At 49.5% G+C, this 24,624-nt stretch overlaps 1 protein-coding gene and 1 long non-coding RNA gene across 2 annotated transcripts in view; one reads left to right on the top strand and one right to left on the bottom strand.

Moving 5' to 3' along the window:
- Positions 1-16,925, bottom strand: part of LOC125147576 (liprin-alpha-3-like) — a 38,457-nt gene extending 21,532 nt beyond the window's left edge. Inside the window, exons 1-8 of the mRNA XM_047824667.1 lie at positions 16,576-16,925; positions 10,734-10,835; positions 10,258-10,462; positions 9,349-9,494; positions 7,684-7,830; positions 6,020-6,154; positions 4,379-4,462; positions 2,278-2,409 (exon numbers count right to left, since the gene is read on the bottom strand). Of these exons, the coding sequence (XP_047680623.1) occupies positions 2,278-2,409; positions 4,379-4,462; positions 6,020-6,154; positions 7,684-7,830; positions 9,349-9,494; positions 10,258-10,462; positions 10,734-10,835; positions 16,576-16,743 (1,119 nt within the window). The 5' untranslated portion in view covers positions 16,744-16,925. The remainder of the gene's footprint in view (positions 1-2,277; positions 2,410-4,378; positions 4,463-6,019; positions 6,155-7,683; positions 7,831-9,348; positions 9,495-10,257; positions 10,463-10,733; positions 10,836-16,575) is intronic.
- Positions 14,375-15,141, top strand: LOC125147854 (uncharacterized). Its single transcript, XR_007145322.1, has 2 exons — positions 14,375-14,626; positions 14,938-15,141. It is a non-coding gene; the product is annotated as an uncharacterized LOC125147854 (long non-coding RNA).
- Positions 16,926-24,624: the final 7,699 nt, after the last annotated feature.

Here is a 24,624-nt window from a genome sequence, read left to right as displayed (position 1 = left end):
CTTTCTGGGCGGTGGGGGAATAGCCCTTCTGTGCAATAGGCACGTGGTCCGTCGTGGACCCTCTGCAGCCCAGCCTCACGTCTGCACACGCAGCACCAGGGAGCAAACCGACGAGGAGCTTCGGTCACACAACTAGCCCGTAGGCAGTGCCGTCCCAGGCCGGAGACACCGCCGCACATGGCTAACTGAGCGCCCAAAATGGGGCTGGTCCCAACCACAGGGGATGGAACTGTGAGATGCCCCGTGGGTTGCAAGGACTGAATGTGGAAAAACATTGTAGAGTAGCTCCTTCATGTCTACACTATTTACATGATACAATAACATGTTGCTTGCATCAGGCTGCATGAAAACTAAACATCACCCATCTGTTTGACCATTGCAACGGTTTTTTTTTTTTTAATTTATTTTTGGGACAGAGAAAGACAGAGCATGAATGGGGGAGGAGCAGAGAGAGAGGGAGACACAGAATCGGAAACAGGCTCCAGGCTCTGAGCCATCAGCCCAGAGCCCGACATGGGGCTCGAACTCACAGACTGCGAGATCGTGACCTGGCTGAAGTCGGACGCTTAAGCGACTGTGCCACCCAGGCGTCCCTGTTTGACCTTTTCAAATGCAGCCTCGAGAACCCTTGGGATGACACCCGTGTCACCTGTTACCTTCCTGCTGGGCTACGCTGCACTCAACGAAAGGTTTACGTGAACATTTTAGCTTTCGAGCGAACCCCCGAAGGGACTCAGAAATCTGAACCCCATAGGCTGCTCGGCTCCAACTCCGCCACATGCGTGCCATTCAGACTTGCGAGCGTGGGGCCGCTCGAAAGCACAGTGCTGGCTCGCCTTGGAGGAAGTGTGAGCCCCAGAGGTCACCTGCTCCTTTCCAGTCTCAACCGATCACTGAATGATTGAGAGATGGAAATACCTTCTCACGTTGCGTTTCTTATAACTGTTTTTTCAGATTGCCAACTTCTCCTAACAGAGTCTTCTGAGAAAGGTACACACAGTCCTTTAGTGTTGATTCTTTCAAACGTTCCACATGCTAGAGCATGCCGACGTTTCTCTTTACCATAACGCAGCACCACAGACAAGGCATGGAGCGGATGGCCCTACCAACGAACCGGGTCACATGACCACAGAGTGAAATGCTGTCTGTGAAACTGCAGTAACAGCCTTTACTCATACTTTGTCCATGTACAATTTCTTCACGGATCACTGTCTGACTGTAAGTATGACAAGTTCCTAAGTTCACTTGCAGCAGGTACACTGGTTGGTACTAGCTTTTAGGGTCTGTGATGCCTCAGTCACTTGGGAAACCTGACCTAAGTTTCGTACATATACTTCCAATCTCACATACAACTTTCTACCGAAAGGCTGGCCCCAGTGATCAAGGTAGAACCTCACGTGGGGTATAATAACGCACCTCATAATGGGTTTTACCCAAAAAAAGTGTGTCGTGGAATTAGCATTGCTCATTGGTGTCTCCAAGTGCCAATCTTAGGGAAGATTCTGGGCTCATCTACAGGGACACAGGTGTCACCAGAACCGGTAGTATCAGGTCCGCATCCAACTGTCCCCACCAGAGCTTCTCTCACAGAGATGGTATGATACTGCTTCCCTCCCGTTACACCTCAAGTGTATCCGTTATGATGGTGTGAGAGTCCAGGCTTCGACTCTTTGCAACCCAGATGAAAAGAGGGAAGGCAGGACATGGAACAGGAGAAACTCTGTTTTCAGCTGGTTAAATGCCTGACAGAACTGCGCACTCCTACCGCTCGTTCTGGACAAAGAGGTAGAAATTAGCTCCCCAGACAAGAACCAGGCTGAAGGTTCCAGCACAGGGGTGGCAAACGAGGGCCTGCCGACCACATCCAGCCACCGCCGGGTCCTCTCAACAAAGGGTTATCGGCACACGGCCCCTCCCCTTAGTTATATACTGCCTATGGCTGGTTCTGTGCCCATCTTTGATTAGCATGAAGCTAGCTTACTCCTTACGTCTCAGTTAGGAAAAGCCTAAAATACTCACTCTCGGGCCCTCCCCAGACCACACTCCTCTTCTAGACAGTGAGACGCACCTTCCCGCACACATACGTCGGGCAGGGACAGGACACTGGGAACTTAACGTAGGCAGTGGGTAACAGCCTGCAGTTTTTCCGCGTGAAAGAATCATTTCTTCTTTCTGCAGTGGCTGTTAGCCTCTGCTCCACGCTGCTCCTCAGGATCACAACGTGAGCGTCTCCTCTGTGAGGACGGGGGCACTCAGCCACTGTCTCTCATGTCCTACCTTATCTTCCGCAGCAGCCATTCTCTCTTTTAGATGACGCTGAAGTCGCTTGTCCGATTCATACAGGAGCTTGTCAATAGTGCTGGACAGATGTTGATTAGTCTCTTCCTTTAGTTTTTCTCTCTGCCTTACCTGAAAGAGAAGACGCAGGCTTCAAGCCAAAGTGCGAACACCGGCTCAGGCGTGCGAATGACCAGCGGTGTGACCCACACGCACGCCATCCTCGGCTGCCCCTTCCCACGGCACTCTTTGGCGTGCTTGTGCGTCACTGCCAGCACCGACCTAGCGGGGCACAGAAACGCAGGAACCTGCTTCCCAGGGGTCATCACTTAGCAGGTCCCTTTGTTTCTGGGAAACAAAACACGCATGGGCCCTCACGAATGTCCTCATTATTAGCTCTCAGATGGGCTCAGGAGGCAGATGTACATGCAGGAAAGAGCATATTCTTAAGGGGATCAGCTGATCTACCCACGGGAGGAGGAATATTCCGGGGCGGACACAGAAGCTCGGATCTGGCCTCAGGGGGAAAGAAATGAATCCATTGACAAAACCCAAAGATAAAAAAAAAATCCCCTTTGGGAAAGATTCAGTGGTGAGAAAGACTTTCACCTGTTTTTCGTGAAATTCACACATCTCCTGAACGTTTTGTAATGGAAACTTGTATTTACCTCAAGTAATTTCCGAACGTAACCGCAAAGTTCACGGGTCTGTGTTTTATAGAACTCTCATCAATCGTATGGTTTAAAAACTTGTTTCTACCGCATATCCTGAATTAACCCAAAACAGAAGCGGCGAGGACAGGCCGGCAGGATTCAGGGGCTCCTGCCGGGCGCAGGGCCGTGGGGGACGGAGTACACATGTGCCCTGCAGTCGGGGGGCCCAGGGAGGAGGAAGAGCCCTCAGGACACACCCGCAGGCTAGGCAATGGACAGTCCCTCCAGCCTCGGGCTTCCTCATCTCTAAGCCACACCTGCTGGCACCTCTTTCCTTGGGAGCAGGCAACAGAAAGCACGACCACCACACCTCACACGCAGCAACGGCCATCACTTGGAAAAGACCCTGGCCACCCCACAAGAAGGGATCAGCACCCAAGTATTTTTCAAGCAAAGCAGCTTAAAAGTGTCCTTGCAATTGTCTCAGTTATAATAGAATCCTTATCTCAACACCTGTCCCTCCAAACTACCATGCAGTCCTAAAGGCAATGAAGTGCTTCTCTAAGTAGGTGAGGTCGAATTCTCGGCCCAAGAGGCTAGCGTCTGGTTGTGCTCGCTTGTGTGCATGTGTCATGGCGGGCTGGGGTCGGCCAACCCGAGCCGTCACGCTGGCATCAGAAGCTTCACTCCGCGGAAACTCATGTTTTATTCTCTGACCCTGAGGGCCAAGCACACGAGTTTCTGGTGTAAGTTAAGGGTGAGTGTTTTGGGTTTTCTGGTGAAAACAAAACCTGATGGCCTTGGACGGACGTCCCAAGTTGGGGAGGCTGCTGCCTGCTCTGTCTCCTGGGTGTTTCATGTTGACGTCCGACCAGCTCCCGCAGGGAAAAATCTCAGGGGATTCAAGGGACAGGGGCCTCCCTTTCGTCAAGGCTCGATGACGCTATTCCTCTTCTTAGGAACATCTACCCCGACCTGTGCCTTTACATCTCAAGTAGAAATTCAGGATGTGGGGACCAAGGTCAGGCCCGTGACCTGATTTCAGGACCTCAGTGTCATGTCCTAAGGAAGGAGACCCCTCCTCTAGGCTGCCCTACCCCAGGCCAGTACCTCCGCTTTGGCCAAGGGACACCCACGAGGTCCCGCGTCAACCGTGAGTAGCTGCTAATGAGCTGGTGGGCACGGTGGGCTGTGCGGGTGCCTCCACCCCGAGGCGGCACTGCCTACGGGGCCCCAGCGTCCAGAGAACATTGTCCACAGGCTAGGAGTGTTCACTAACATCCAACTTGCACAAGAGTGCACTGTACCCCTGATGGGATCGAGAAGGGGCCTGGCGTCCACGTGGGGAGAAGTGGGAAACAAGGGACCACTCCCTACCCCCACACCCCCAGCCTGCACCTCATCCTCAATCACTGCCAGGTGCGCGGCTGCTCCGCCCGGACACGTACCCGCTGCAGTTCTTGGTTCTTTTCCTCCAGCTGGGCCTCCATCTGGCGCAGCCTTTCTTCCATGTTGCCACGCCTCTGCTCGGCCTGTGGGCGACAGCGGGGTTAGAAGAGCTGGCTGCCTCACAACACACGCTGTGCCTACGCACGACATGCTGTGAGCGGCCTTCTGCCTGCTCACAGTCCCTACAGGCCTCATGCGTGCCAGTGGGAAACAGTGGGCTTCCTTGCTGGTGACCGGGGGTAGGCAACGGTCTCGTCCCCACCCCGGGTTCCGGATCCTTGGACGGTGTCTCGTCCCCTGGGAGACACGCCTGTCCACTCAGCACGGACAGGAGGAAGCAGCAAGCGGAAAGAGCAAACAGGCGTGCTGCCTTCCTAAGCTGGGAAGTTACTTCCAACAACTTAGCTTCCTCAGCAGCACAGTGTCCAAAGACAAAGGGTCGGGCTACACGGCTGACCAGGGACAGGAGACAGGACAGGCGAGAAAAGAAACGGAGACTTGGCATGCAGATCACAAAGGAGGAGAGGCTCTGTTGGAGCCTGGGCCTGTGGGCGCCCAATGCCGCCTGCCCGACTTGATGGCAGCCTTGAGGGCCATTATCCCGTGACGAACCCACCCCCCTTCCCACTGGGACCCTCGCTGCACTGGAACCGGTGACACAGAAGCACCGACAGGCTCCCTGCTACAGGTTCCCTCAGCCCAGGTTCCGGAAGGATGGACTGGCTGCCCAGTCATGTGCTCCCTCGTCCTGTGTGCATCACTCGATCCCAGCACAGACTACATCATGTCTGGAAACTACCTCTTCAACTGCTGCCTTCCTCTGTGGGTGGTGAGGGCTGTGAGAGCTGGGAGGGCAGGGAATGTGTCTGGCACGTTCCTCGACTCTATTTGTGGAACCTCCGAGTGAATTCCTTAAAGATTTATTTCTTACAGGGGTGTCTGGGTGGCTCAGTCAGTCGGGTTCTGACTCTTGGCTTCAGCTCAGGTCATGAACTCAAGGTTTGGGCGTTCGAGCCCTGGGTCAGGCTCTGTACTGATAGCATGGAGCCTACTTGGCATTCTATCTCCTTCTTTCTGCCCCTCCCCTGCTCATGTATGTGCCCATGCTCGCCCTCTCTGTCTGTGTCAAATAAATGAACATTTAAGAATTTTTTAAATAAAAACGATTGTGTTTAAAAGAGGATAGGATATTCTCATTTCTCGGAAAAATTCTATGCTTTCTTTGTTTTTTTTTTTCCTTCGGTAAGCTCTACACCCAACGGGGAGCTCAGACTCATGACCCTGAGATCAAGAGTCCCAAGCTCCACTGACTGAGCCGGCCAGGCACCCCTGTCCTTCTCTTGCCCAAGGCTACTATCTTGAGCTTTGAGTCGCTGACTTAAGTCTGAAAAGCAGTGAGTCTTAGATGCAGCCAACGGCAAACAGCACACGTCAGACAAAACCGGAGGGAACAAAACTGGGGATGATGCCTGCCGTTTGAAAAGCATTCCAATCTCAGACAAAGTAGCACCGAAAACAGATCTCAGCTGGTTCGCGGACTTTGGCACGCCGACGTTACCGGTGAGAAATGAGATACAAGAATGGACCGCCATGAAAATGACATTCCCACCATGGGACCCAGAAGGAAACGGGGGCCCCACCTTGCAGAGGGTGGCCACCCTCTGAGCCGGCTCGGCTTCCACCTCGGGCAGCGACTTGGCCTTCCTCGGGGTCTGCTGCAGCCTCCGCTCCGCCACCTCCAGGCGCTCTTGCAACTGGCGGTTTTGATCCACAGTCTAGGAAATGAAGGCAAAGCATCAAAGTGTAGCAAGTCTTCTCTCCGTTTCCATTTTTAATAAAGTGAAACAAAATATGAATGCAGAGATCTACTGTTAGTTCTGACCGAAGCCAACAGTTTGGTAGGTGCTTCAGAGTAAACCTTTCCTTTCTGCAAGGAGTCACCCACGGCCTTGGTCCTCCTTTCACTACGCAAAACATGTCTTGCCAAACTCTTTGCTCTTCTCCAGTATCTTCAAAGAAGTCTTTCCAAAGACAAAGTTCCCACACATTAAAGAAAACCCATCTTCTGGAGGAGCTTGCTCGTTCTTCCTGACCAGTTAAGGAGAGAAGGGTTCGGTCCTAACCCTTCTTAAACATACTTATACTGCGGTCCGAGGGCTAGCTACATAGGACATTCTGAGGTGGGCACATCAGCCAGCACAGAGCTTCTGAGAGCATGCCTGATGCCAGTTGAGTTCTTTTTGGAAGTGTACCATTATTCAACAAAAACACTCTCCCTCTTGACCAAAAACGTGGAAACCTTCAACGTGGAAAAGTTAGACACGAGATTTTTTGTTAAAGGACTTTTAGGGAAGCCGAGGTGGCTCAGTCGGTTAAGCGTCCACCTTCGGCTCAGGTCATGATCTCATAGCTCATGGGGTCAACCCCGCCTCGTGCTCTGTGCTGACAGCTCAGAGCCTGGAGCCTGCTTTGGATTCTGTGTCTCCCTCTCTCTCACTCTGGCTCCCTTTCTCAAAAATAAATAAGCATCAAAAATATATAAAGTCATTTTAAAAATCATGTACAAGGTGAGGTTTTTGCAAGGTTAACGTTTGTTCCCACAGACTCCTTCCATCTTCTGTGTGCATATAGCTCTGTGTGTATATACAGACCGCGTGTCATGCTTTAAAACCCTCCAAAATAAATCACATGCTGTACACATAGTATTTCGTGATCTGCCCTTTACACTCATGCTTTGGAACATGTTACGTGCTCTCAAACAGCATTCCTCGATGTCATTTTAATGGCTTCCTAGTATTTCACTTTGATTATCATGTTGGGTCGACTGACACATTTGACAAACACACCAGACAAAGCTCTCTCTGTTTCCAAGAAGCTGGATGTGGTGTTCCTGTTCAATGCCGGATGACCTGAGACAACCAAGGAAGAGACGTGCGGCTTCCCAAAGCACAGGGTCTCACATCCTCACGCCAGACTGTGCTTCTGCCCCTGCCATTCCCCCCGATCTCAGGTACTAACCAAAATGGCCAGCTGCCTACACATTCCCGGCCACTCCCTGCTCCTTTGGAAACAGTGCTAACAGGCAACAGAGTAACGTGCATGTAAGACAAGACAAAGAAGGAATCAAGGAGGGGAGCCCCATAACATGCTTCCATAAAATTCGAAAGAATTAAACCCTGGACGTTGAAGTAACCCCGCTGGTCAACACAAGATTCTAAGATCCTAAAACCTTGACATTGACACTTGGTCCTTAACTTGACTTGTAATTAATAAAAGTGGAATGAAGTTCAACGAAACCAACGACCTGTCGATGCAGAGAGTCCTTCTTTGCGATCTCGTTTTCAAGTTTATCCTTGAGGTCGTGCAGAGAGGTGGCTTTGTGCTGTGCCCTGAGGCAGCGCTTCTCAAGGGTAGTGATCCTGTCTTGCATGTCTTCCTTCTGGGCCACGGCCTACAGCAGGTATTTCAGAGGGAAAACAGGGAAAGAATTAGCGTACGACACATTAACACGCTCCAGACACAAAAACCGGGCGAAATCCTCATTTTCCAAACAAACAGAAAAGTAGCATCCTCGGGGTACCTGGGTGGCTCAGCCGGTGTCGCTTTGTGAGTTGGCGCCCGCCCCGCGTCAGGCTCTGTGCCGACAGTGCGGAGGCTGCTCAGGATTCTGACCAGTTACCCAGGCTTATTCTTTCCCATGTGTTCAAAGACAAACGGATAATAAAGTCTCCCGGAAATCACCTCGGTTGCCTCCGGACACCGTTGAGCTTTCCACAGAACAGCGACTTGCCTCTGGAGGCACACACCATGAGACAACCATCCTTTTTCCGGGGAAAAGGTGGATGAAATCTCATCCAATTACCACAGAGTTGAAGCAGCAGTGTTAACAAATGGAAGCCAAACTCCACCTTTCATATAACTGGAAGTCATCTTCTATAGCCTAACCCTGTAACAACATTGTATCCCATGGTATCGGACACTGCCAATGGAACCAGAACGTCCTGCCCTGCTTTTCTTGTCCAACACGGGAAAGATTCCTCTTCCAGCCCTCCGTGTTTACTAAGCAATTTATGTCAGCAGTCTCAAGAGTGAAAGTGATGAGTCCTAAGAAATGATTTCCTAAATTCTCTGCATCTTGAACTCTGCTGAGGGGTCTCTCCCCACCTTTGCCAAACAACAACTTCACTGAACAGGTTCTATAATTTCTGCAAATACTTTTGTTTTAAATTCTGACACGATCTCCCCCACACTAAGGTACTAAACAGACTGCTCGTGCACTTACACCCTCAAGGGCCTGACAGGGTGTTCCCGAGGTGGCATTTCCGGGCTGGGGGTGGGGTGTGCGGGGACTGTCCGCAAAGGGCAGCTCACAGTGACAGGAGGAGGCACAGAGAAACCATCCTACCCTTACTAGTTTCTGTGACAATGATCAGATTCCCATCGACGTCCACACGTGCAGAAGCGGCCGCACTCCTCCATGACCTTACACCAGAACCAGCGGGCTGCGCCTCGCTCACTCTGACCGCCACGACCAGGGGCACGGAACCCTGGGAGGAGGGCAGGGCGGCAGAGGTGGCCGTGACGGCCCCTGGCAGAGCGGCCCCCGCAAGGCCGTGCCCCCGGAAACGACCTGGCAGCACCACGCTGGTTCCTACGTGCGAGTGTGTTCCCAAAACGGACCGAGAGCATGGCAGGGGCCAAGCTCAGGTGGCCCACACTCCACACCCGAGGCCACTCTGCCGCCTGCCTGCCAGGCCTCTGCAGGGGAGAGTCCAGGGAGGACAGATTCCACCACACAGACGGGGAGGCAGCCCACCCAGGCCCCGGAGTCACGTCCCGTTCTGCTGCTACTTCTACCAAACTCCAAACGTTCAAAACCCGTGGGAGACGAAGGACACACGGGGCAAGGCCGAACCAAACACCCCACGTTAGGCTCGACGATGGCGTGGCCATTTCAACTGACACTCACTTCACGGACATCTCTTTGTAATATAGTGTTCCTTGCTTCAGAAAGGATGAGGTCTTTCCTTGAGATGTCTAGGTCCTCTTCCAGCTTGGCCACGAGAATGCACAGGGTAGTCAGGAGCTCTTTCACCTGGCTCTGCACCTTTGACACTCAGAAAGGGAAGCAACATGTGAGGGCCCCCACTGCTAGTCTTCCTATGTTGTTTTTTTTTTTTTTTCAATGTTTATTTATTTTTTGGGGGACAGAGAGAGATAGAGCATGAACGGGGGAGGGGCAGAGAGAGAGGGAAACACAGAATCGGAAACAGGCTCCAGGCTCTGAGCCATCAGCCCAGAGCCTGACGCGGGGCTCAAACTCACGGACCGCGAGATCGTGACCTGGCTGAAGTCGGACGCTTAACCGACTGCGCCACCCAGGCCCCCCGTGTTGTTTTAAAAACAATGGATAAAAAGGAAACCCCCTCCAATCAAATCCTGGGATGATGTCTGGAGCTGAACTCTGCGTGTGGCCCCTAATTCTTCTACGAAACTACACCCCTCCAGTGCCACACGTAACTGCTCTCTCACCTGGAAACAAAGGGATTGAGTTGGTACACAGAGGTGTTTCATTAGTCCTTACTCTACAGTTACCCTAAGACCCCTTCGCCTCAAATAACATGACAGAATGCTGGTAAGCTTTTTCACGGATGCTCCTGTTCACAAACTTGCTTGTTAACCGCTTTCAATTTTACATTCGAGACAAATCTTCCCCGAAATAAATTACATTATGCAATTTGTACTAGCCAATCGATACACACAACATTTCCACCAACTACTGCTTTTTAACCATACAGACCTGTCTTCTTACAAGAATTCAAGAAGATGAAAAGGAAACTCCAGTCACACAAACACACAAAGTGTGCCTAGAACACACAGCATGTGCACAAATTGAGAACCGCTGTGGCTAGGCACACCATTTCAGCCTCGGTTTTGTCCTTCTCCAATATGGAGTTGAGGACCTTGAGCACCTCCACCTCACTGGACACGCCGGCAGGAGTCTTCGCCTGTCGCCGTATGACTGTTTTTTGAAGAGCTCTCTCGTGCCTGGAGACGAGGAACTCCAAATGTTCCAGCAGCAGCTGGTGGGAGAGGCAAAAGGAAAACCGTGTTTCAAGCACACCTTCAATTCCGGGCGTCAAGTTCACCAAATGCAAAACCAAGTCTGAATCCCTTCAATTCAGATCCCAGGTAGGGAGCCACCCCCTCGAATGTGTTAAAATAGCCTCGCTCTTCCTCACGGATCAAACAAGGTTTGAGAACAATAGGTCCCAGCCAACTCCACGGGGACATGTGGACAAGGGGCGTGAATGGTGTCCTGTGTTTAAAGACACTGGCAGTGCGCCTACTGACCCTGGTGTTGTTTCTCTCCGCCTTCAGGTTGGCGATCTCCTCCTCTCTCTGCATTAGCTGCTCCCTGCAGGTGTGGAGCTCTGCAGCGAGAGCTGCACACTCCTGGGGTCGGAGAGGGGACAAAAGTGGAGAGACACAGGGGGTCTTTACCAGAGCACACCAGGCCTCCGTGGCCCTCCAGAGTCCCAGCACCCACCACCCTCAAGTAGCATCACACACACCAGTCCCCTCCTCGCCACCCACAGGAGCCCCGGGGATTTTCGGAGGGACCGACACTCAAGGGGACAGACGTTTTCAGGTGCCTGGCAGGTCTAGGACTCAGGAACTCTGCTGACTCGGGAGCAACAGGCCGAGAAGCCTCCTGCCCATCCGCAGCCTCTGGCCTCGCCTGGCAAGCAGGCTTGTGGAGCGGCAGTGAGGAAAGGCTGACGGTCCTCAAAAGCTGCTGTCTTGGCCTGAACCCCTGGCTCAATCAGACTCAACCCTACCCGATGGACTTTTCAAAAATGATGGTAGGACTCTTGACGAAAGGGCGAGTTTACGACTTCTTTCCATAGGCAAGCAGGAAATATTATGGAGGAAGGGTTTCTGAGGAGAGTGATGCCAGGGCCCACCACCCCGCGTGGGGCTTCTCTCCCGCCAATACTGAGCGCCCGCCCAGGACATGGCGTACAGGTGGGCTCCAAGGAGGTGGACGCACACTCTCCAGTCAGTCGAGCGCAGAGCCCGGTGCAGGGCTCAATCCCTGAACCATGACATCATGACCTGAGCTGAAACCAAGAGTCAGACGCTTAATGCCCTGAGACACCCAGGCGCCCCAGAGCTTTGGTCTCTGTAGGACAGACGAGGGGATAAACGTTCACTTAACAACTGACATTCCAAATAAAGAGAGTTTGTGATTTCAGCAATTCTAGAAAATCCAAGTACAAACTGGTGACATACTTCAATTTCTTTCATAAATTAACCCTTTCCAAATCAACGGGAATGTTACCACAGAACTGACCACGTTCCTTGCAATCTGACTTGACAAGGTGAACCCACAGAAGCCTATCTGATCCTTGAGGTAGGACTGTGCAGGCCCATTTCTATGTGGGGATTTTTGTTCCAATAAATACATTGGAAACTTTTCTGGAGATGTGTGACATTTGGAAAGACTGGCAGATGAGCTGAGCAGCTACGAAGTATCAAAACTAGTAAGTAAACGGGAGGCCACGAGTGCATGAAATATACGCAGATACTAGGCTATTAGAGCATTTCCTCTCCGAAAACATACACAAACCTACTCTAACAAGATAAAACGTATCCTTTTGCACACAGAAACTGACCGTACCTACATGGTGCCATTTGCAGTCAAGAGAAAGGCAAACCAATGTGGAGACGCAGGATTAAGTCCTAACCGCATAACACAAGCTGTAGCAGACGCTGTCCTCTGGGGGAAGTGTGCACCACCTCCTGTTGCTATTGAGGTCCCCTCAAGTGTTGCACGAATCCACGAATCTCCTACTCAGCTCTTGGTAAGCACTTCCTTTCTCCAGTAAATCAAGCACCACAGGAGAAGTGATTTCTCAGGGTTCCTGCATCATTTTCACCATGTTAAGGGCAATACCATGAACCTTAATTACATCCTGGGACCCATTTGAAGTGTCCCCAGGGATGCTGGACGTGCTCCCGCGATGCAGAGAAGACTCATGGTATGACAAGAAAAGGCCGAATGGCCTGACACGTCCTGAGGTCCACAGCTGCAGCTGCCAGCCGGCCAGCGTGAGGCCCATGGAGGCACAAAGAAAGGGAAATTCTCGAAGCTCTCGCTGCGGCTACCCCAGCACACGCAAAAACCTGGTGCTATTTGTGAGACATCTTTGTGTCTCGTGTGGAAGATGTGGCATCTCTGTGGATGTAGGACTGCTGTGAGACGGGCACACCTGCAGACTCAACTCAAACTGCAAGACAAGTGAAGACCTGACATCACGACGTAAGGCAGAAGGAAGGGAAGGATCGAAAACTGGCACATTTCAATGCAGGCACAGGATAGCTTGGTGATTTTAGAAAGGGGTTTGGCTTTGAAAATGGTCCAGACGATAGGAGAAGCAGCTTCCACCACGAAGAAGAAGGACACAGTTTCCCAGACGCCCGAGAGAAGATTGCAGAGAAGCAGGAACTACCATCCACCGCATGTCAACCACTCCAACACAAAAAGTGAAAACCCAAGAAAATCAGTTGAGGAGACCATGGCTGCCTGCACAGGTTTTTCATGCAGAAGGAGGTGCCCTGTCGGGGGGGGGAAATGCCACAAACGACATTTATTCACGAGAAAGACAAGTGAGCACCAAGATGTTGGGTAGGAAGGGGTGAAGCAGCTCCCGAATGAGCGGATACAGGCGGGGGTGTGAGCAGGGCGGCTGGCCCTGTGTAGGAAGCTCACCCCAGGTTCCTGAAGGCAACAAGTCCCAGTGGCCAGTGGTCTGGCTGCACAACCAGAGCCCTTGCCCTGGACCAGTTCCATCCCGGCTCTGTCCCTCAACTCAGGAAGTACGCTGAGAGCAAGGGAATGTCCTCTAAAGTTCTTCTGACATCGGACAATGTCCTGGCCACCCAGAACCCCACGGGTCACCACCAAACGTGTCTTGGTGGCTCACTCGCTCCGGAGCGCAGCGGGTCTAAGTCAGCCTGCGCACCAGGGGCCACGAGGACCTGTGAGGCTCATGACACAGGCACGTTACAAGAAGGACAGTCAATGCTGCCAAAGAGAACCGCCACAGAGGGAACATTATGAAAGTCAGGAAGATGCCAAGGGACGTTACAAAAAACTCTGGGGAAACCATCAAGCCCAACACAATCAAGAAATCCCTGCTAGAGATGACTGTCCATACGACGTGCGTGATTTCCAGGACCTATGACACAGCCAATCAGGAAACTCATGACTGAGACTGTGCATATGGCAAAAAGAAAAAAAAGAAAAAGAAAAAGAGTTGGGGGATGCAGGGATTCAAAATGCGTATCCTACAGAAGGTCACGAGCACAGAGAAAAGCCCAGAGGAGGTCACAGAAGAAGACAGCACAGAGAGGAGATCTGGCGAAGCAGACGGAGGGCGAGGAAGGCGGCATGGAAGCGGCATCGCTGGAAAGCACGGTGCCACCAGGAGTGATCCGGCAGAGTCTCGGCTCCTTTCCCACATGGACCCTTCCATGACAAGGGCGCTGGGACTAAAGCCAGCCAGCCGTCTATGGAAACATTGGCCAGGAACAGAGAGGCCCTTGTGGAAAGCTGCACAGACAGTGCCCGCCTCCACCCCCATACCGCCAGGCCCCAAGGCCCAAGACTGCCCCATCTAGCGGGTCCCCCCCACCCCATGCAGGTCTGCATATCAGCACATTTGTGAGGACCCACCCCCACTTTCCAGACAGCAAATCCTCACCAAGGTGCTCAGTGAACCACTTCGCCTGCCATGCACACGTCTGTGCGTGAAAATCGAGGGACCATGCAGCCAGGCCGCCCGGGACGCATGTGTGTCACCACCACCTAAGCGTTCATCAGGAGGAACATCGTGTGGAGACTTGTGTGCACTTGGACAGCCTATCCTCACATGGGCATAAGGGCAGTAAGATCTGACATAAAACGAATAACGTGTTGTTCCATAACCTGGCTTTCAAAAAATGACATTTCCTTCTGGCAGGCCTCTCTCGGTCCCCGCCCAGAGAAAATGCCTCTCAGCCTACTATCACAGGCTGTTTTTGTAATGTAACAATGTGTCCAGACTGTATTAGGAATATGGCTGTAAACCTGCAGGCTAGAAAAGCTTTGTAACCATGCATTCACCCGTGTATCTCCTAGGCCATGACGAAGCAATCGTACTGAGTACACCAGGCCATCATGAAGCATTCACCCTTCATTGGTAATGCATGAATTGTTACATCCGTAAATACACAGGAATCTTTCCAATTCCTCCCATTTCTGATGCATAGTGCTAAGGATACACGTAACAACAGCGTAGTGTGTCACCTGAGACAGCACTGATGTGGGTTCTGATAGACAATTCATTCTAGAAACAGATGGAGAATAAACTTAGGGAACAATACAGCGCAGAGCTGTGCACCTATTTCCCTGTGACGTAAAACTGTTTCTCTAGCTTACTTGACTCGAAGAATATAGTATATGACACATACAAGATACAGGTGCTAATGCACTGTTTTTCTTTCTACTCAGGTTACTGGACAACAAGAGAGTTTGAACAGTTAAGTGTTCTGGGGACCAAACCTTATACATGGATTTTCAATTGTGGGCAGGGTGGAACCCCGAACACCAAGTTGTTCTACGGTCAGCTCTACTCATCCTTGGGGAAGAACGAAGCAAGCACGACCTTTGTGAACAACAGAAAAGAGGAAAATAGAAATAGATTTTCTGTTTTAATTTTGTAATGTCATTCTTTATTCCTTAGAGACGGAGAGCAGCAGGGGACGGGCAGAGTGAGAGGGAGACAAGGAATTGAAAGCAGACTCCAGGCTCTGGGCTGTCAGCTCAGAGCCCGTCTCGCGGGTTCCCTCGCCAAGAAAAAGTTCATGACGGGGCCAAAGTCAGCCGCTTAACTCACTGAGCAACCTAGGAGCAGAAAAGGAGAAGTTGAGACGGTCCTTGTACACAAGGCATACGTGTTTCCCCAAAGGAGTTAGTGACCAAGTTGCTCAGGAACACCCAGCACTAAGTGCCAGCAGGCAGGACACAGATTCAGAAAGAAAGGCCGTCTTCTCAGAGAGAGAGGCGTATTGTACACGGATGGGGCAGAACGCCAGCATCTCTGCACAGCAGGAGGAGCCCCCCGCCCCACAGCCAAGCAGCTGCGAGGTGAGTGGGGCCGGCGCAGGGAAGACCGCAGGACTCGGCCCCTCCCCGAGTCCACCCGAGTGATGACAGGGTACAGATCTCCAGAGACCTCACAGATGGCCTCTGAGACAGGCAAGCTCCACGCCACAGGACCCACGGACCAGCAGGGAGAGGGAAGAGCAGGAAAGAGGCAAAGCCATCTCCCTGGCTTCTGACCACCGGACCAGGGAGCAAGCTGCTCTGTTCCCAGGAGGAGGCACAGGTGTGGGGAGGAGGGTGGTGGCCCGTGTGGAACTCAAAGAGCCCACAGTCCGCCCAGATGGACCTTCACTACGAGGTGCTTGGAAAGACGTCCGGGAGACAGAGTGGGGTGCATGAAGGAGAACACAGGGCAGCCGAACCTCCCAAGGAAAACCGCCTCCCCGAGTCTGACCCACGCCAACCCATGGGACAAAACGGCCACCCTGCAGCCGCACTGTGCACACGTTCCCCCATTCCACCGAACCACACACTCCCATGCCATTCTATTACTCTCCGTAAAACCGCATACGTCTCTGGGCGAGGTAACTGCAGCACATAGTGGTCAGCACCTAGTACCGTGCCTGCCACGCGCTCCAGAACAGGTGAATACTTTAGTGTACGCCTTGTACCCACACACGTAAATATTACACAAGCTGCTTTTAAACATTACGTAGTTCTGTATAGGATATAAAGACGCACACTGTCCTGTGCTTTATGAGATGGGTGATGTGAGGGGCTTGTACCTGTTGCCTAAAGCACGAATCTTAGAGCTCAACCCACACATTAGAAGGAGCCACTCTACCCAATGACGTCTACACTGCATCCATTCTTGTCTCCTCCCCCAACCCACTATCCACACAGAACCAGCACCAGCTTTCAAAAAATTCAACAACATCATGCCAGTCCTTCCCCCTGAGGACACAACGACCCCAGGCCCTTATCTGAAAACCCCACTCCTTACGGGGTAGGTTCTGTCCCAACACCAGCTGCCTGGTGCCTCACCTGGCTCCGCTTCCCCTTCCATCGCTCACAACAAAGCCAAGCTCCTCCTTGACCCCGGCCTTTGGCCTCGGAGTCAGACTGCTGGGAGAGTGCTCGGTCAGCCTCAGTTCCCGAGCGACGTCTCCGGAAAAGGCCTTTCCGGAACCACGGTGCACAAGTAAGCGACATTTCCTCCTAACCCCTTCACTCGTCCAGATACACTCTTCTCAGCTGTGCCTCCACCCCCGTCTCCGAGGAGCACAGCAGCCAGAGCCTGGCGACCACAATGGTGCAGAGTCACAAAAGGGCTCAACAAGGGTGGGTGGTTGTGTCTCTGCAGATGATTCGGGTGCACCAACACAGAAGCCCTTTTTGTGGGGGCTACACTGTACACATACAGACATCATAAGGACTCTAAACCCGTATCTTTCTATAATAACACGGAATGTAAATGGACCAAATGCGCTAACCAAAAGACATAGGGTATCAGAATGGATAAAAAAACAAGACCCATCTATTTGCTGTCTACAAGAGACTCATTTTAGCCCTGAGGACACCTTTAGATTGAGAGTGAGGGGATGGAGAACTATTTATCATGCTACTGGAAGCCAAAAGAAAGCTGGAGTAGCCATACTTATATCAGACAGACTAGACTTTCAATCAAAGGCTGTAACAAGAGATGAAGAAGGGCATTTCATAATAATTACAGGGCCTATCCATCAGGAAGAGCTAACAATTATAAATGTCTATGCGCCGAATACAGGAGCCCCCAAACATAGAAAACAATTCCTCATAAACATGAGCACCCTTATTGATAAGAATGTGGTCATTGCAGGGGACTTTAACACTCCACTTACAGAAATGGATAGATCATCTAGACACACGGTCAATAAAGAAACAAGGGCCCTGAAGGATACATTGGATCAGATGGACTTGACACATATATTTAGAACTCTGCATCCCAAAGCAACAGAATATACTTTCTTCTCGAGTGCACATGGAACTTTCTCCAAGATAGGTCATATACTGGGTCACAAAACAGCCCTTCATAAGTATACAAGAATTGAAATTGTACCATGCATACTTTCAGACCACAAGGCTATGAAGCTTGAAATGAACCACAGGAAAAAGTCTGGAAAACCTCCCAAAGCATGGAGGTTAAAGAACACCCTACTAAAGAATGAGTGGGTCAACCAGGCAATTAGAGAAGAAATTTAAAAATATATGGAAACCAACGAAAATGAAAATACAACAATCCAAACGCTTTGGGATGCAGCGAAGGCAGTCCTGAGAGGAAAATACATTGCAATCCAGGCCTATCTCCAGAAACAAGAGCAATCCCAAATACAAAATCTAACAGCACACCTAAAGGAAATAGAAGCAGAACAGCAAAGGCAGCCTAAACCCAGCAGAAGAGGAGAAATAAGAAAGATCAGAGCAGAAATAAACAATATAGAAACTAAAAAAAACTGTAGAGCAGATCAATGAAACCAAGAGTTGGTGTTTTGAAAAGATAAACAAAATTGACAAACCTCTAGCCAGGCTTCTCAAAAAGAAAAGGGAGATGACCCAAATAGATAAAATCATGAATGAAAATGGAATTATTACAACCAATCCCTCAGACATACAAACAATTCTCAGGGAATACTATGAAAAATTATATGCCAACCAATTGGACAACCTGGAAGAAATGGACAAATTCCTAAACACGCACACTCTTCCAAAACTCAATCAGGAGGAAAGAGAAAGCTTGAACAGACCCATCACCAGCGAAGAAATTGAATCGGTTATCAAAAATCTCCCAACAAATAAGAGTCCAGGACCAGATGGCTTCCCACGGGAGTTCTACCAGACGTTTAAAGCAGAGATAATACCTATCCTTCTGAAGCTATTCCAAGAAATAGAAAGGGAAGGAAAACTTCCAGACTCATTCTATGAAGCCAGTATTACTTTGATTCCTAAACCAGACAGAGACCCAGTAAAAAAAGAGAACTACAGGCCAATATCCCTGATGAATATAGACGCAAAAATTCTCAATACGATACGAGCAAATCGAATTCAACCGCATATAAAAAGAATAACCCACCATGATCAAGCGGGATTCATTCCTGGGATGCAGGGCTGGTTCCACATTCGCAAATCAATCAACGTGATACATCACAGTAAGAAAAGAAAAGATAAGAACCATATGAGCCTGTCAATCGATGCAGAAAAGGGCTTTGACAAAATTCAGCACCCTTTCTTAATAAAAACCCTTGAGAAAGTCGGGATAGAAGGGACATACTTAAACATCATAAAAGCCATTTATGAAAAGCCCACGGCTAACATCATCCTCAATGGGGAAAAACTGAGAGCTTTTTCCCTGAGATCAGGAACGCGACGGGGATGCCCACTCTCACCGCTGTTGTTTAACATAGTGTTGGAAGTTCTAGCATCAGCAACCAGACAACAAAAGGAAATCAAAGGCATCCAAATTGGCAAAGATGAAGTCAAGCTTTCCCTTTTTGCAGATGACGTGATACTACACATGGAAAATCTGATAGACTCCCCCAAAAGTCTGCTAGGCCTGATACATGAATTCAGCAAAGTTGCAGGATACAAAATCAAAGTACAGAAATCAGTTGCATTCTTATACACTACCAATGAAGCAACAGAAAGACAAATAAAGAAACTGATCTCATTCACAATTGCACCAAGAAGCATAAAATACCTAGGAATAACTCTAACCAAAGATGTAAAAGATCTGTATGCTGAAAAGTATAGAAAGCTTATGAAGGTAATTGAAGGAGATATGAAGAAATGGAAAGACATTCCGTGCGCATGGATTGGAAGAATAAATATTGTCAAAATGTCAATACTGCCCAAAGCTATCTACACATTCAATGCAATCCCAATCAAAATTGCACCAGCATTCCTCTCGAAACTAGAACAAGCAATCGTAAAATTCATATGGAACCACAAAAGGCCCCGAATGGCCAAAGTAATTTTGAAGAAGAAGACCAAAGCAGGAGGCATCACAATCCCAGACTTTAGCCTCAACTACAAAGCTGTCATCATGAAGACAGCATGGTATTGGCACAAACACAGACACACAGACCAATGGAATAGAATAGAAACCCCAGAACTAGCCCCACAAACGTATGGCCAACTCATCTTTGACAAAGCAGGGAAGAACATCCAGTGGAAAAAAGACAGTCTCGTTAACAAATGGTGCTGGGAGAACTGGACAGCAACATGCAGAAGGTTAAAACTAGACCACTTTCTCACACCATTCACAAAAATAAACCCAAAATGGATAAAGGACCTGAATGTGAGACAGGAAACCATCAAAACCCTAGAGAGGAAAGCAGGAAAAGACCTCTCTGACCTCAGCCGTAGCTATCTCTTACTCGACACATCCCCAAAGGCAGGGGAATTAAAAGCAAAAATGAATTACTGGAACCTTATGAAGATAAAAAGCTTCTGCACAGCAAAGGAAACAACCAATAAAACTAAAAGGCAACCAACAGAATGGGAAAAGATATTTGCAAATGACATATCGGACAAAGGGCTAGTATCCAAAATCTATAAAGCGCTCACCAAACTCCACACCCAAAAAACAAATAACCCAGTGAACAAACGGGCAGAAAACATGAATAGACACTTCTCTAAAGAAGACATCCGGATGGCCAACAGGCACATGTAAAGATGCTCAACGTCGCTCCTCATCAGGGAAATACAAATCAAAACCACACTCAGATATCACCTCACGCCAGTCAGAGTGGCCAAAATGAACAAATCAAGAGACTATAGATGCTGGAGAGGATGTGGAGAAACGGGAACTCTCTTGCACTGTTGGTGGGAATGCAAATTGGTGCAGCCACTCTGGAAAACAGTGTGGAGGTTCCTCAGAAAATTAAAAATACACCTACCCTATGACCCAGCAATAGCACTGCTAGGAATTTACCCAAGGGATACAGGAGTACTGATGCATAGGGGCACTTGTACCCCAATGTTTATAGCAGCACTCTCAACAATAGCCAAATGATGGAAAGAGCCTACATGTCCATCAACTGATGAATGGATAAAGAAATTGTGGTTTATATACACAATGGAGTACTACGTGGCAATGAGAAAGACTGCAATATGGCCCTTTGTAGCAACACGGATGGAACGGGAGAGCGTGATGCTAAGTGAAATAAGCCATACAGAGAAAGACAGATACCATATGGTTTCACTCTTAGGTGGATCCTGAGAAACTTAACAGAAACCCATGGGGGACAGGAAGAAAACAAAGGAGGTTAGAGTGGGAGAGAGCCAAAGCATAAGAGACTCTTAAAAACTGAGAACAAACGGGGTTGATGGGGGGTGGGAGGGAGGGGAGGGTGGGTGATGGGTATTGAGGAGGGCACCTTTTGGGATGAGCACTGGGTGTTGTATGGAAACCAATTTGACAATAAATTTCATATCCTGAAAAAAAATAAATAAACATAAAAAATTCGACAACATCATGCCAGTCCTTCCCCCTGAGGACACAACGACCCCAGGCCCTTATCTGAAAACCCAACTCCTTACGGGGTAGGTTCTGTCCCAACACCAGCTGCCTGGTGCCTCACCTGGCTCCGCTTCCCCTTCCATCGCTCACAACAAAGCCAAGCTCCTCCTTGACCCCGGCCTTTGGCCTCGGAGTCAGACTGCTGGGAGAGTGCTCGGTCAGCCTCAGCCCCCGAGCGACGTCTCCGGAAAAGGCCTTTCCGGAACCACGGTGCACAAGTAAGCGACATTTCCTCCTAACCCCTTCACTCGTCCAGATACACTCTTCTCAGCTGTGCCTCCACCCCCGTCTCCGAGGAGCACAGCAGCCAGAGCCTGGCGACCACAATGGTGCAGAGTCACAAAAGGGCTCAACAAGGGTGGGTGGTTGTGTCTCTGCAGATGATTCGGGTGCACCAACACAGAAGCCCTTTTTGTGGGGGCTACCCTGTACGCTTGAGGGGCATCCCGCCCCCAGCCTGCTTCAGATTCTGGGTCTCCCTCTGTCTGCCCCTCCCCTGGCCACACTCTCTGTCTCTCTAAATAGTAAATAAACATTATGAAAATTAGGAAACAAACGACACTGATCAAACACTCCCAAAATAACTGCCACTTAAGCGATCCACTTCATCTAGTTGCCCTGCCATAGCCAGCCCATCATCACAAAGCCTGCCCTGGGCAGGCACCTGACAGGGGAGGAGGGCGGCCATGGCAGTGGGGATAGGGAGCTGGGAGGCTGACACCATCACCACCCCATGGACGCTGGCTGAGCGTGGGCAAACTGGATGGCCAGTTTAGAAGAACGACGGGTACTAGGCAAGGACTACTGGGTTTTGTTTTCTCCTGTAACAAATGCTGATGACCAAAATGTTTGCTAGGACTTCTCAGTCTTCCCTGGCTTGCTCTTATACATGTGAATAGCCTGTTAATCACCACATCGTGAACTAGGAAAGATGAGTTCAATTTGAAGCATGTTTGAAGGCATCAAGGAGACCCCGAGGCAGTCACAACTGGAAGGACTGAGGCCCCAACAAAAGGGAAGCCCGCTGAGCCAACTCTAATGTTCAGAGTCCTCTCTCTCCCTCAAGACATGTGAGGATTCTGAATTTCCTCAGGGACTGGAGGCAAGATACCAACGAGCTGCAAAGGAAACCTAACAGAAAGGCAAGCACAAAGTCGCAGCTAACCGAGCTGTGGACAGCACAGGGAGGCACAGAAAATGAGCCCGGCACTCGGCAAGCACTGCCTGAGAAGCTGACCCTTCCATCGTCTCATTGTGCTGTGGAGAAAATAACTGGGCTTTGGGACCTAGCATCAAGGACGGGTCGTCGGAAATACTCCAGGCCTCCAAATGGGGACCCTGGAGGTCTACACGGGGGTGGGGGACAGCGTGAGCCCAGCTCACACTGCACCTTACAAAGACTGAGCCCCAGTCTCAACTCACTCACGCCTGAGTGGGCCCAATAACCGCCACACTCGGGGTGTATGGGATGAAATGCTGAAGGAATACAAGCACACGAAGAGCCTCTATGCTTCTCCATACAGTCCAGCACAAAAATAAAAACAAAGAAGAAATGAAAAGACAAGATAAGACAAGACAAAAAAAAGACAGAAAAGAAAAGAAAAGAAAAGAAAAAAAGAAGAAGAAAGAAAAGAAAAGAAAAGAAAAGAAAAGGAAAGGAAATGAAGGGAAAGGAAAGGCAAGGAAACGAAAGGAAAGGAAAGGAAGGGAAAGGCAAGGAAAGGAAAGGAAGGGAAAGGCAAGGCAAGGAAATGAAAGGAATGCCTGGGTAGCTCAGTCGGGGAAGCATCCCACTTTGGTTCATGTCATGATCTGACGCTTTATGGTTTGAGTCCCGCGTCGGGCTCTGTGGTGACAGTGAAGAGCCTGGAGCCTGCTTTGGATTCTGTGTCTCCCACTTTGTCTCCCCCTCCCCTCTTCAAGTTTTGTCTCTACCTCTCTCTCTCTCTCAGAAGTAAATAATCTTAAAAAAAATTCTTTTAATAAGAAAAGGAAAGAAACAAACAAGCAAACAAAAAAAAGAGAGGCACCTGGATAGCTCAGTCTACTCGTTTAAGTGACCGACACTTGGTTTCGGCTCACGTTTGTTAGTTTGAGCCCTGTGTTGGGCTCTCTACTGACAGAAAACAGCCTCTCCTCAACAGTGTCTCTCTCTCCCCCGTCCTCTACCCCCACCCCTGCTCTCACTTTCTTTCTCCCTCAAGATAAATAGATAAACATAAAAAAAAAAACAGGTTTTACATCATATCGACCCAAAGAAGAAAGAAGAGAAACAGACCAAGAGGAGACACATAGACTGGAGTTATTGGATGCAAAAGTCAACTGTCCAAAAACCATTCTTGACAAATGGGAAATTTTCAGAGACTCAAAACAGATTCTCAAACTGCAAATTATCGGAGCTAAAATTAAGATCTCCAGGTGCCTGAGTGGCTCAGTTGGTTAAGCATCTGACTTCAGCTCAGGTCATGATCTCGTGATTCGGGAGTTTGAGCCCCGCGTTGGGCTCTGTGCTGACAGTGCAGAGCCTAGAGCCTGCTTCGGCATCTGTGTCTCCCTCTCTCTCTGTTCTTCCCTTGCTCCCAGTCTGTCTAGCTCTCTAACATAATTAAAAGACTAAAAAATCTTGTTAATGGCATTAAGAACTCAGTCTGTGGGTTTCACATCAGACTAGACACAGGTGAATAGACTCAGTGAACTGAAAGATAGTTAGGTAAAAATATATCTAGACCATACACAGAGAAAACGTCCAGAAAATACAGAAGCCCAAAAGACACAGAAGATATGGTACAAAGGTCCAATAGGAACCCACAAAGTAGAGGAAACACAGAATGGGTAGTACCACTTCGCTACAAAGATAAGAATCAAAACTGATAAAAGAACCATGAGAGTGACTCCACAAAGAACACCCGAGGCAAAAAGATGTTAACAGTCATGAGAGGACAAAGATACCGCCTTCCATGGGACAACAACAACACTACCAGCTGACTCTTCAAGAAGAGCAAATGAAGCCAGATGATGGATTGGCATGTATGAAAGGTGAACTAAAATAGCCACCAACCTGGAAGTCTTTACCTAACAGAAACATTCTTCACAGTGAAGGCAAAGTAAAGATGTTTTTCAGGCAAAACAGAAGCAAAAACAAAAATAAAAACAGAAACAACAAACAAAAACAACACACACACACACACACACAAACACACACACACACACACACACACATAAACCATGACTACACATCAACTACAGACACAAACTAAAATCAATATTAAAGCAGCTTGTTGCACAAAAGAAATGTAGTCTCTGAAAGAAATATGAAAAAACAAGGCTTGCAGAACAACGTCACAACAGAAAGGGTAACTATGAGAACAAACCTTCACAAGCATTAAGTGCACGAAACAATGACAACAACGCCAAAATCCATCTAAAACTTAAAAATATTACCCCACAAAAGGCGAAGAGGAGTTCAGTGTGGTTCAAGTGTCAAAGAAAAGAGCAGGGGCGCCTGGGTAGCTCAGTCAGTTGGGTGTCCGACTTTG

Source organism: Prionailurus viverrinus, chromosome D2 (assembly GCF_022837055.1).
Source record: "Prionailurus viverrinus isolate Anna chromosome D2, UM_Priviv_1.0, whole genome shotgun sequence".
In the NCBI taxonomy this organism is placed as follows: domain Eukaryota; kingdom Metazoa; phylum Chordata; class Mammalia; order Carnivora; family Felidae; genus Prionailurus; species Prionailurus viverrinus.
This window is presented reverse-complemented; position numbering and strand designations above follow the sequence as displayed.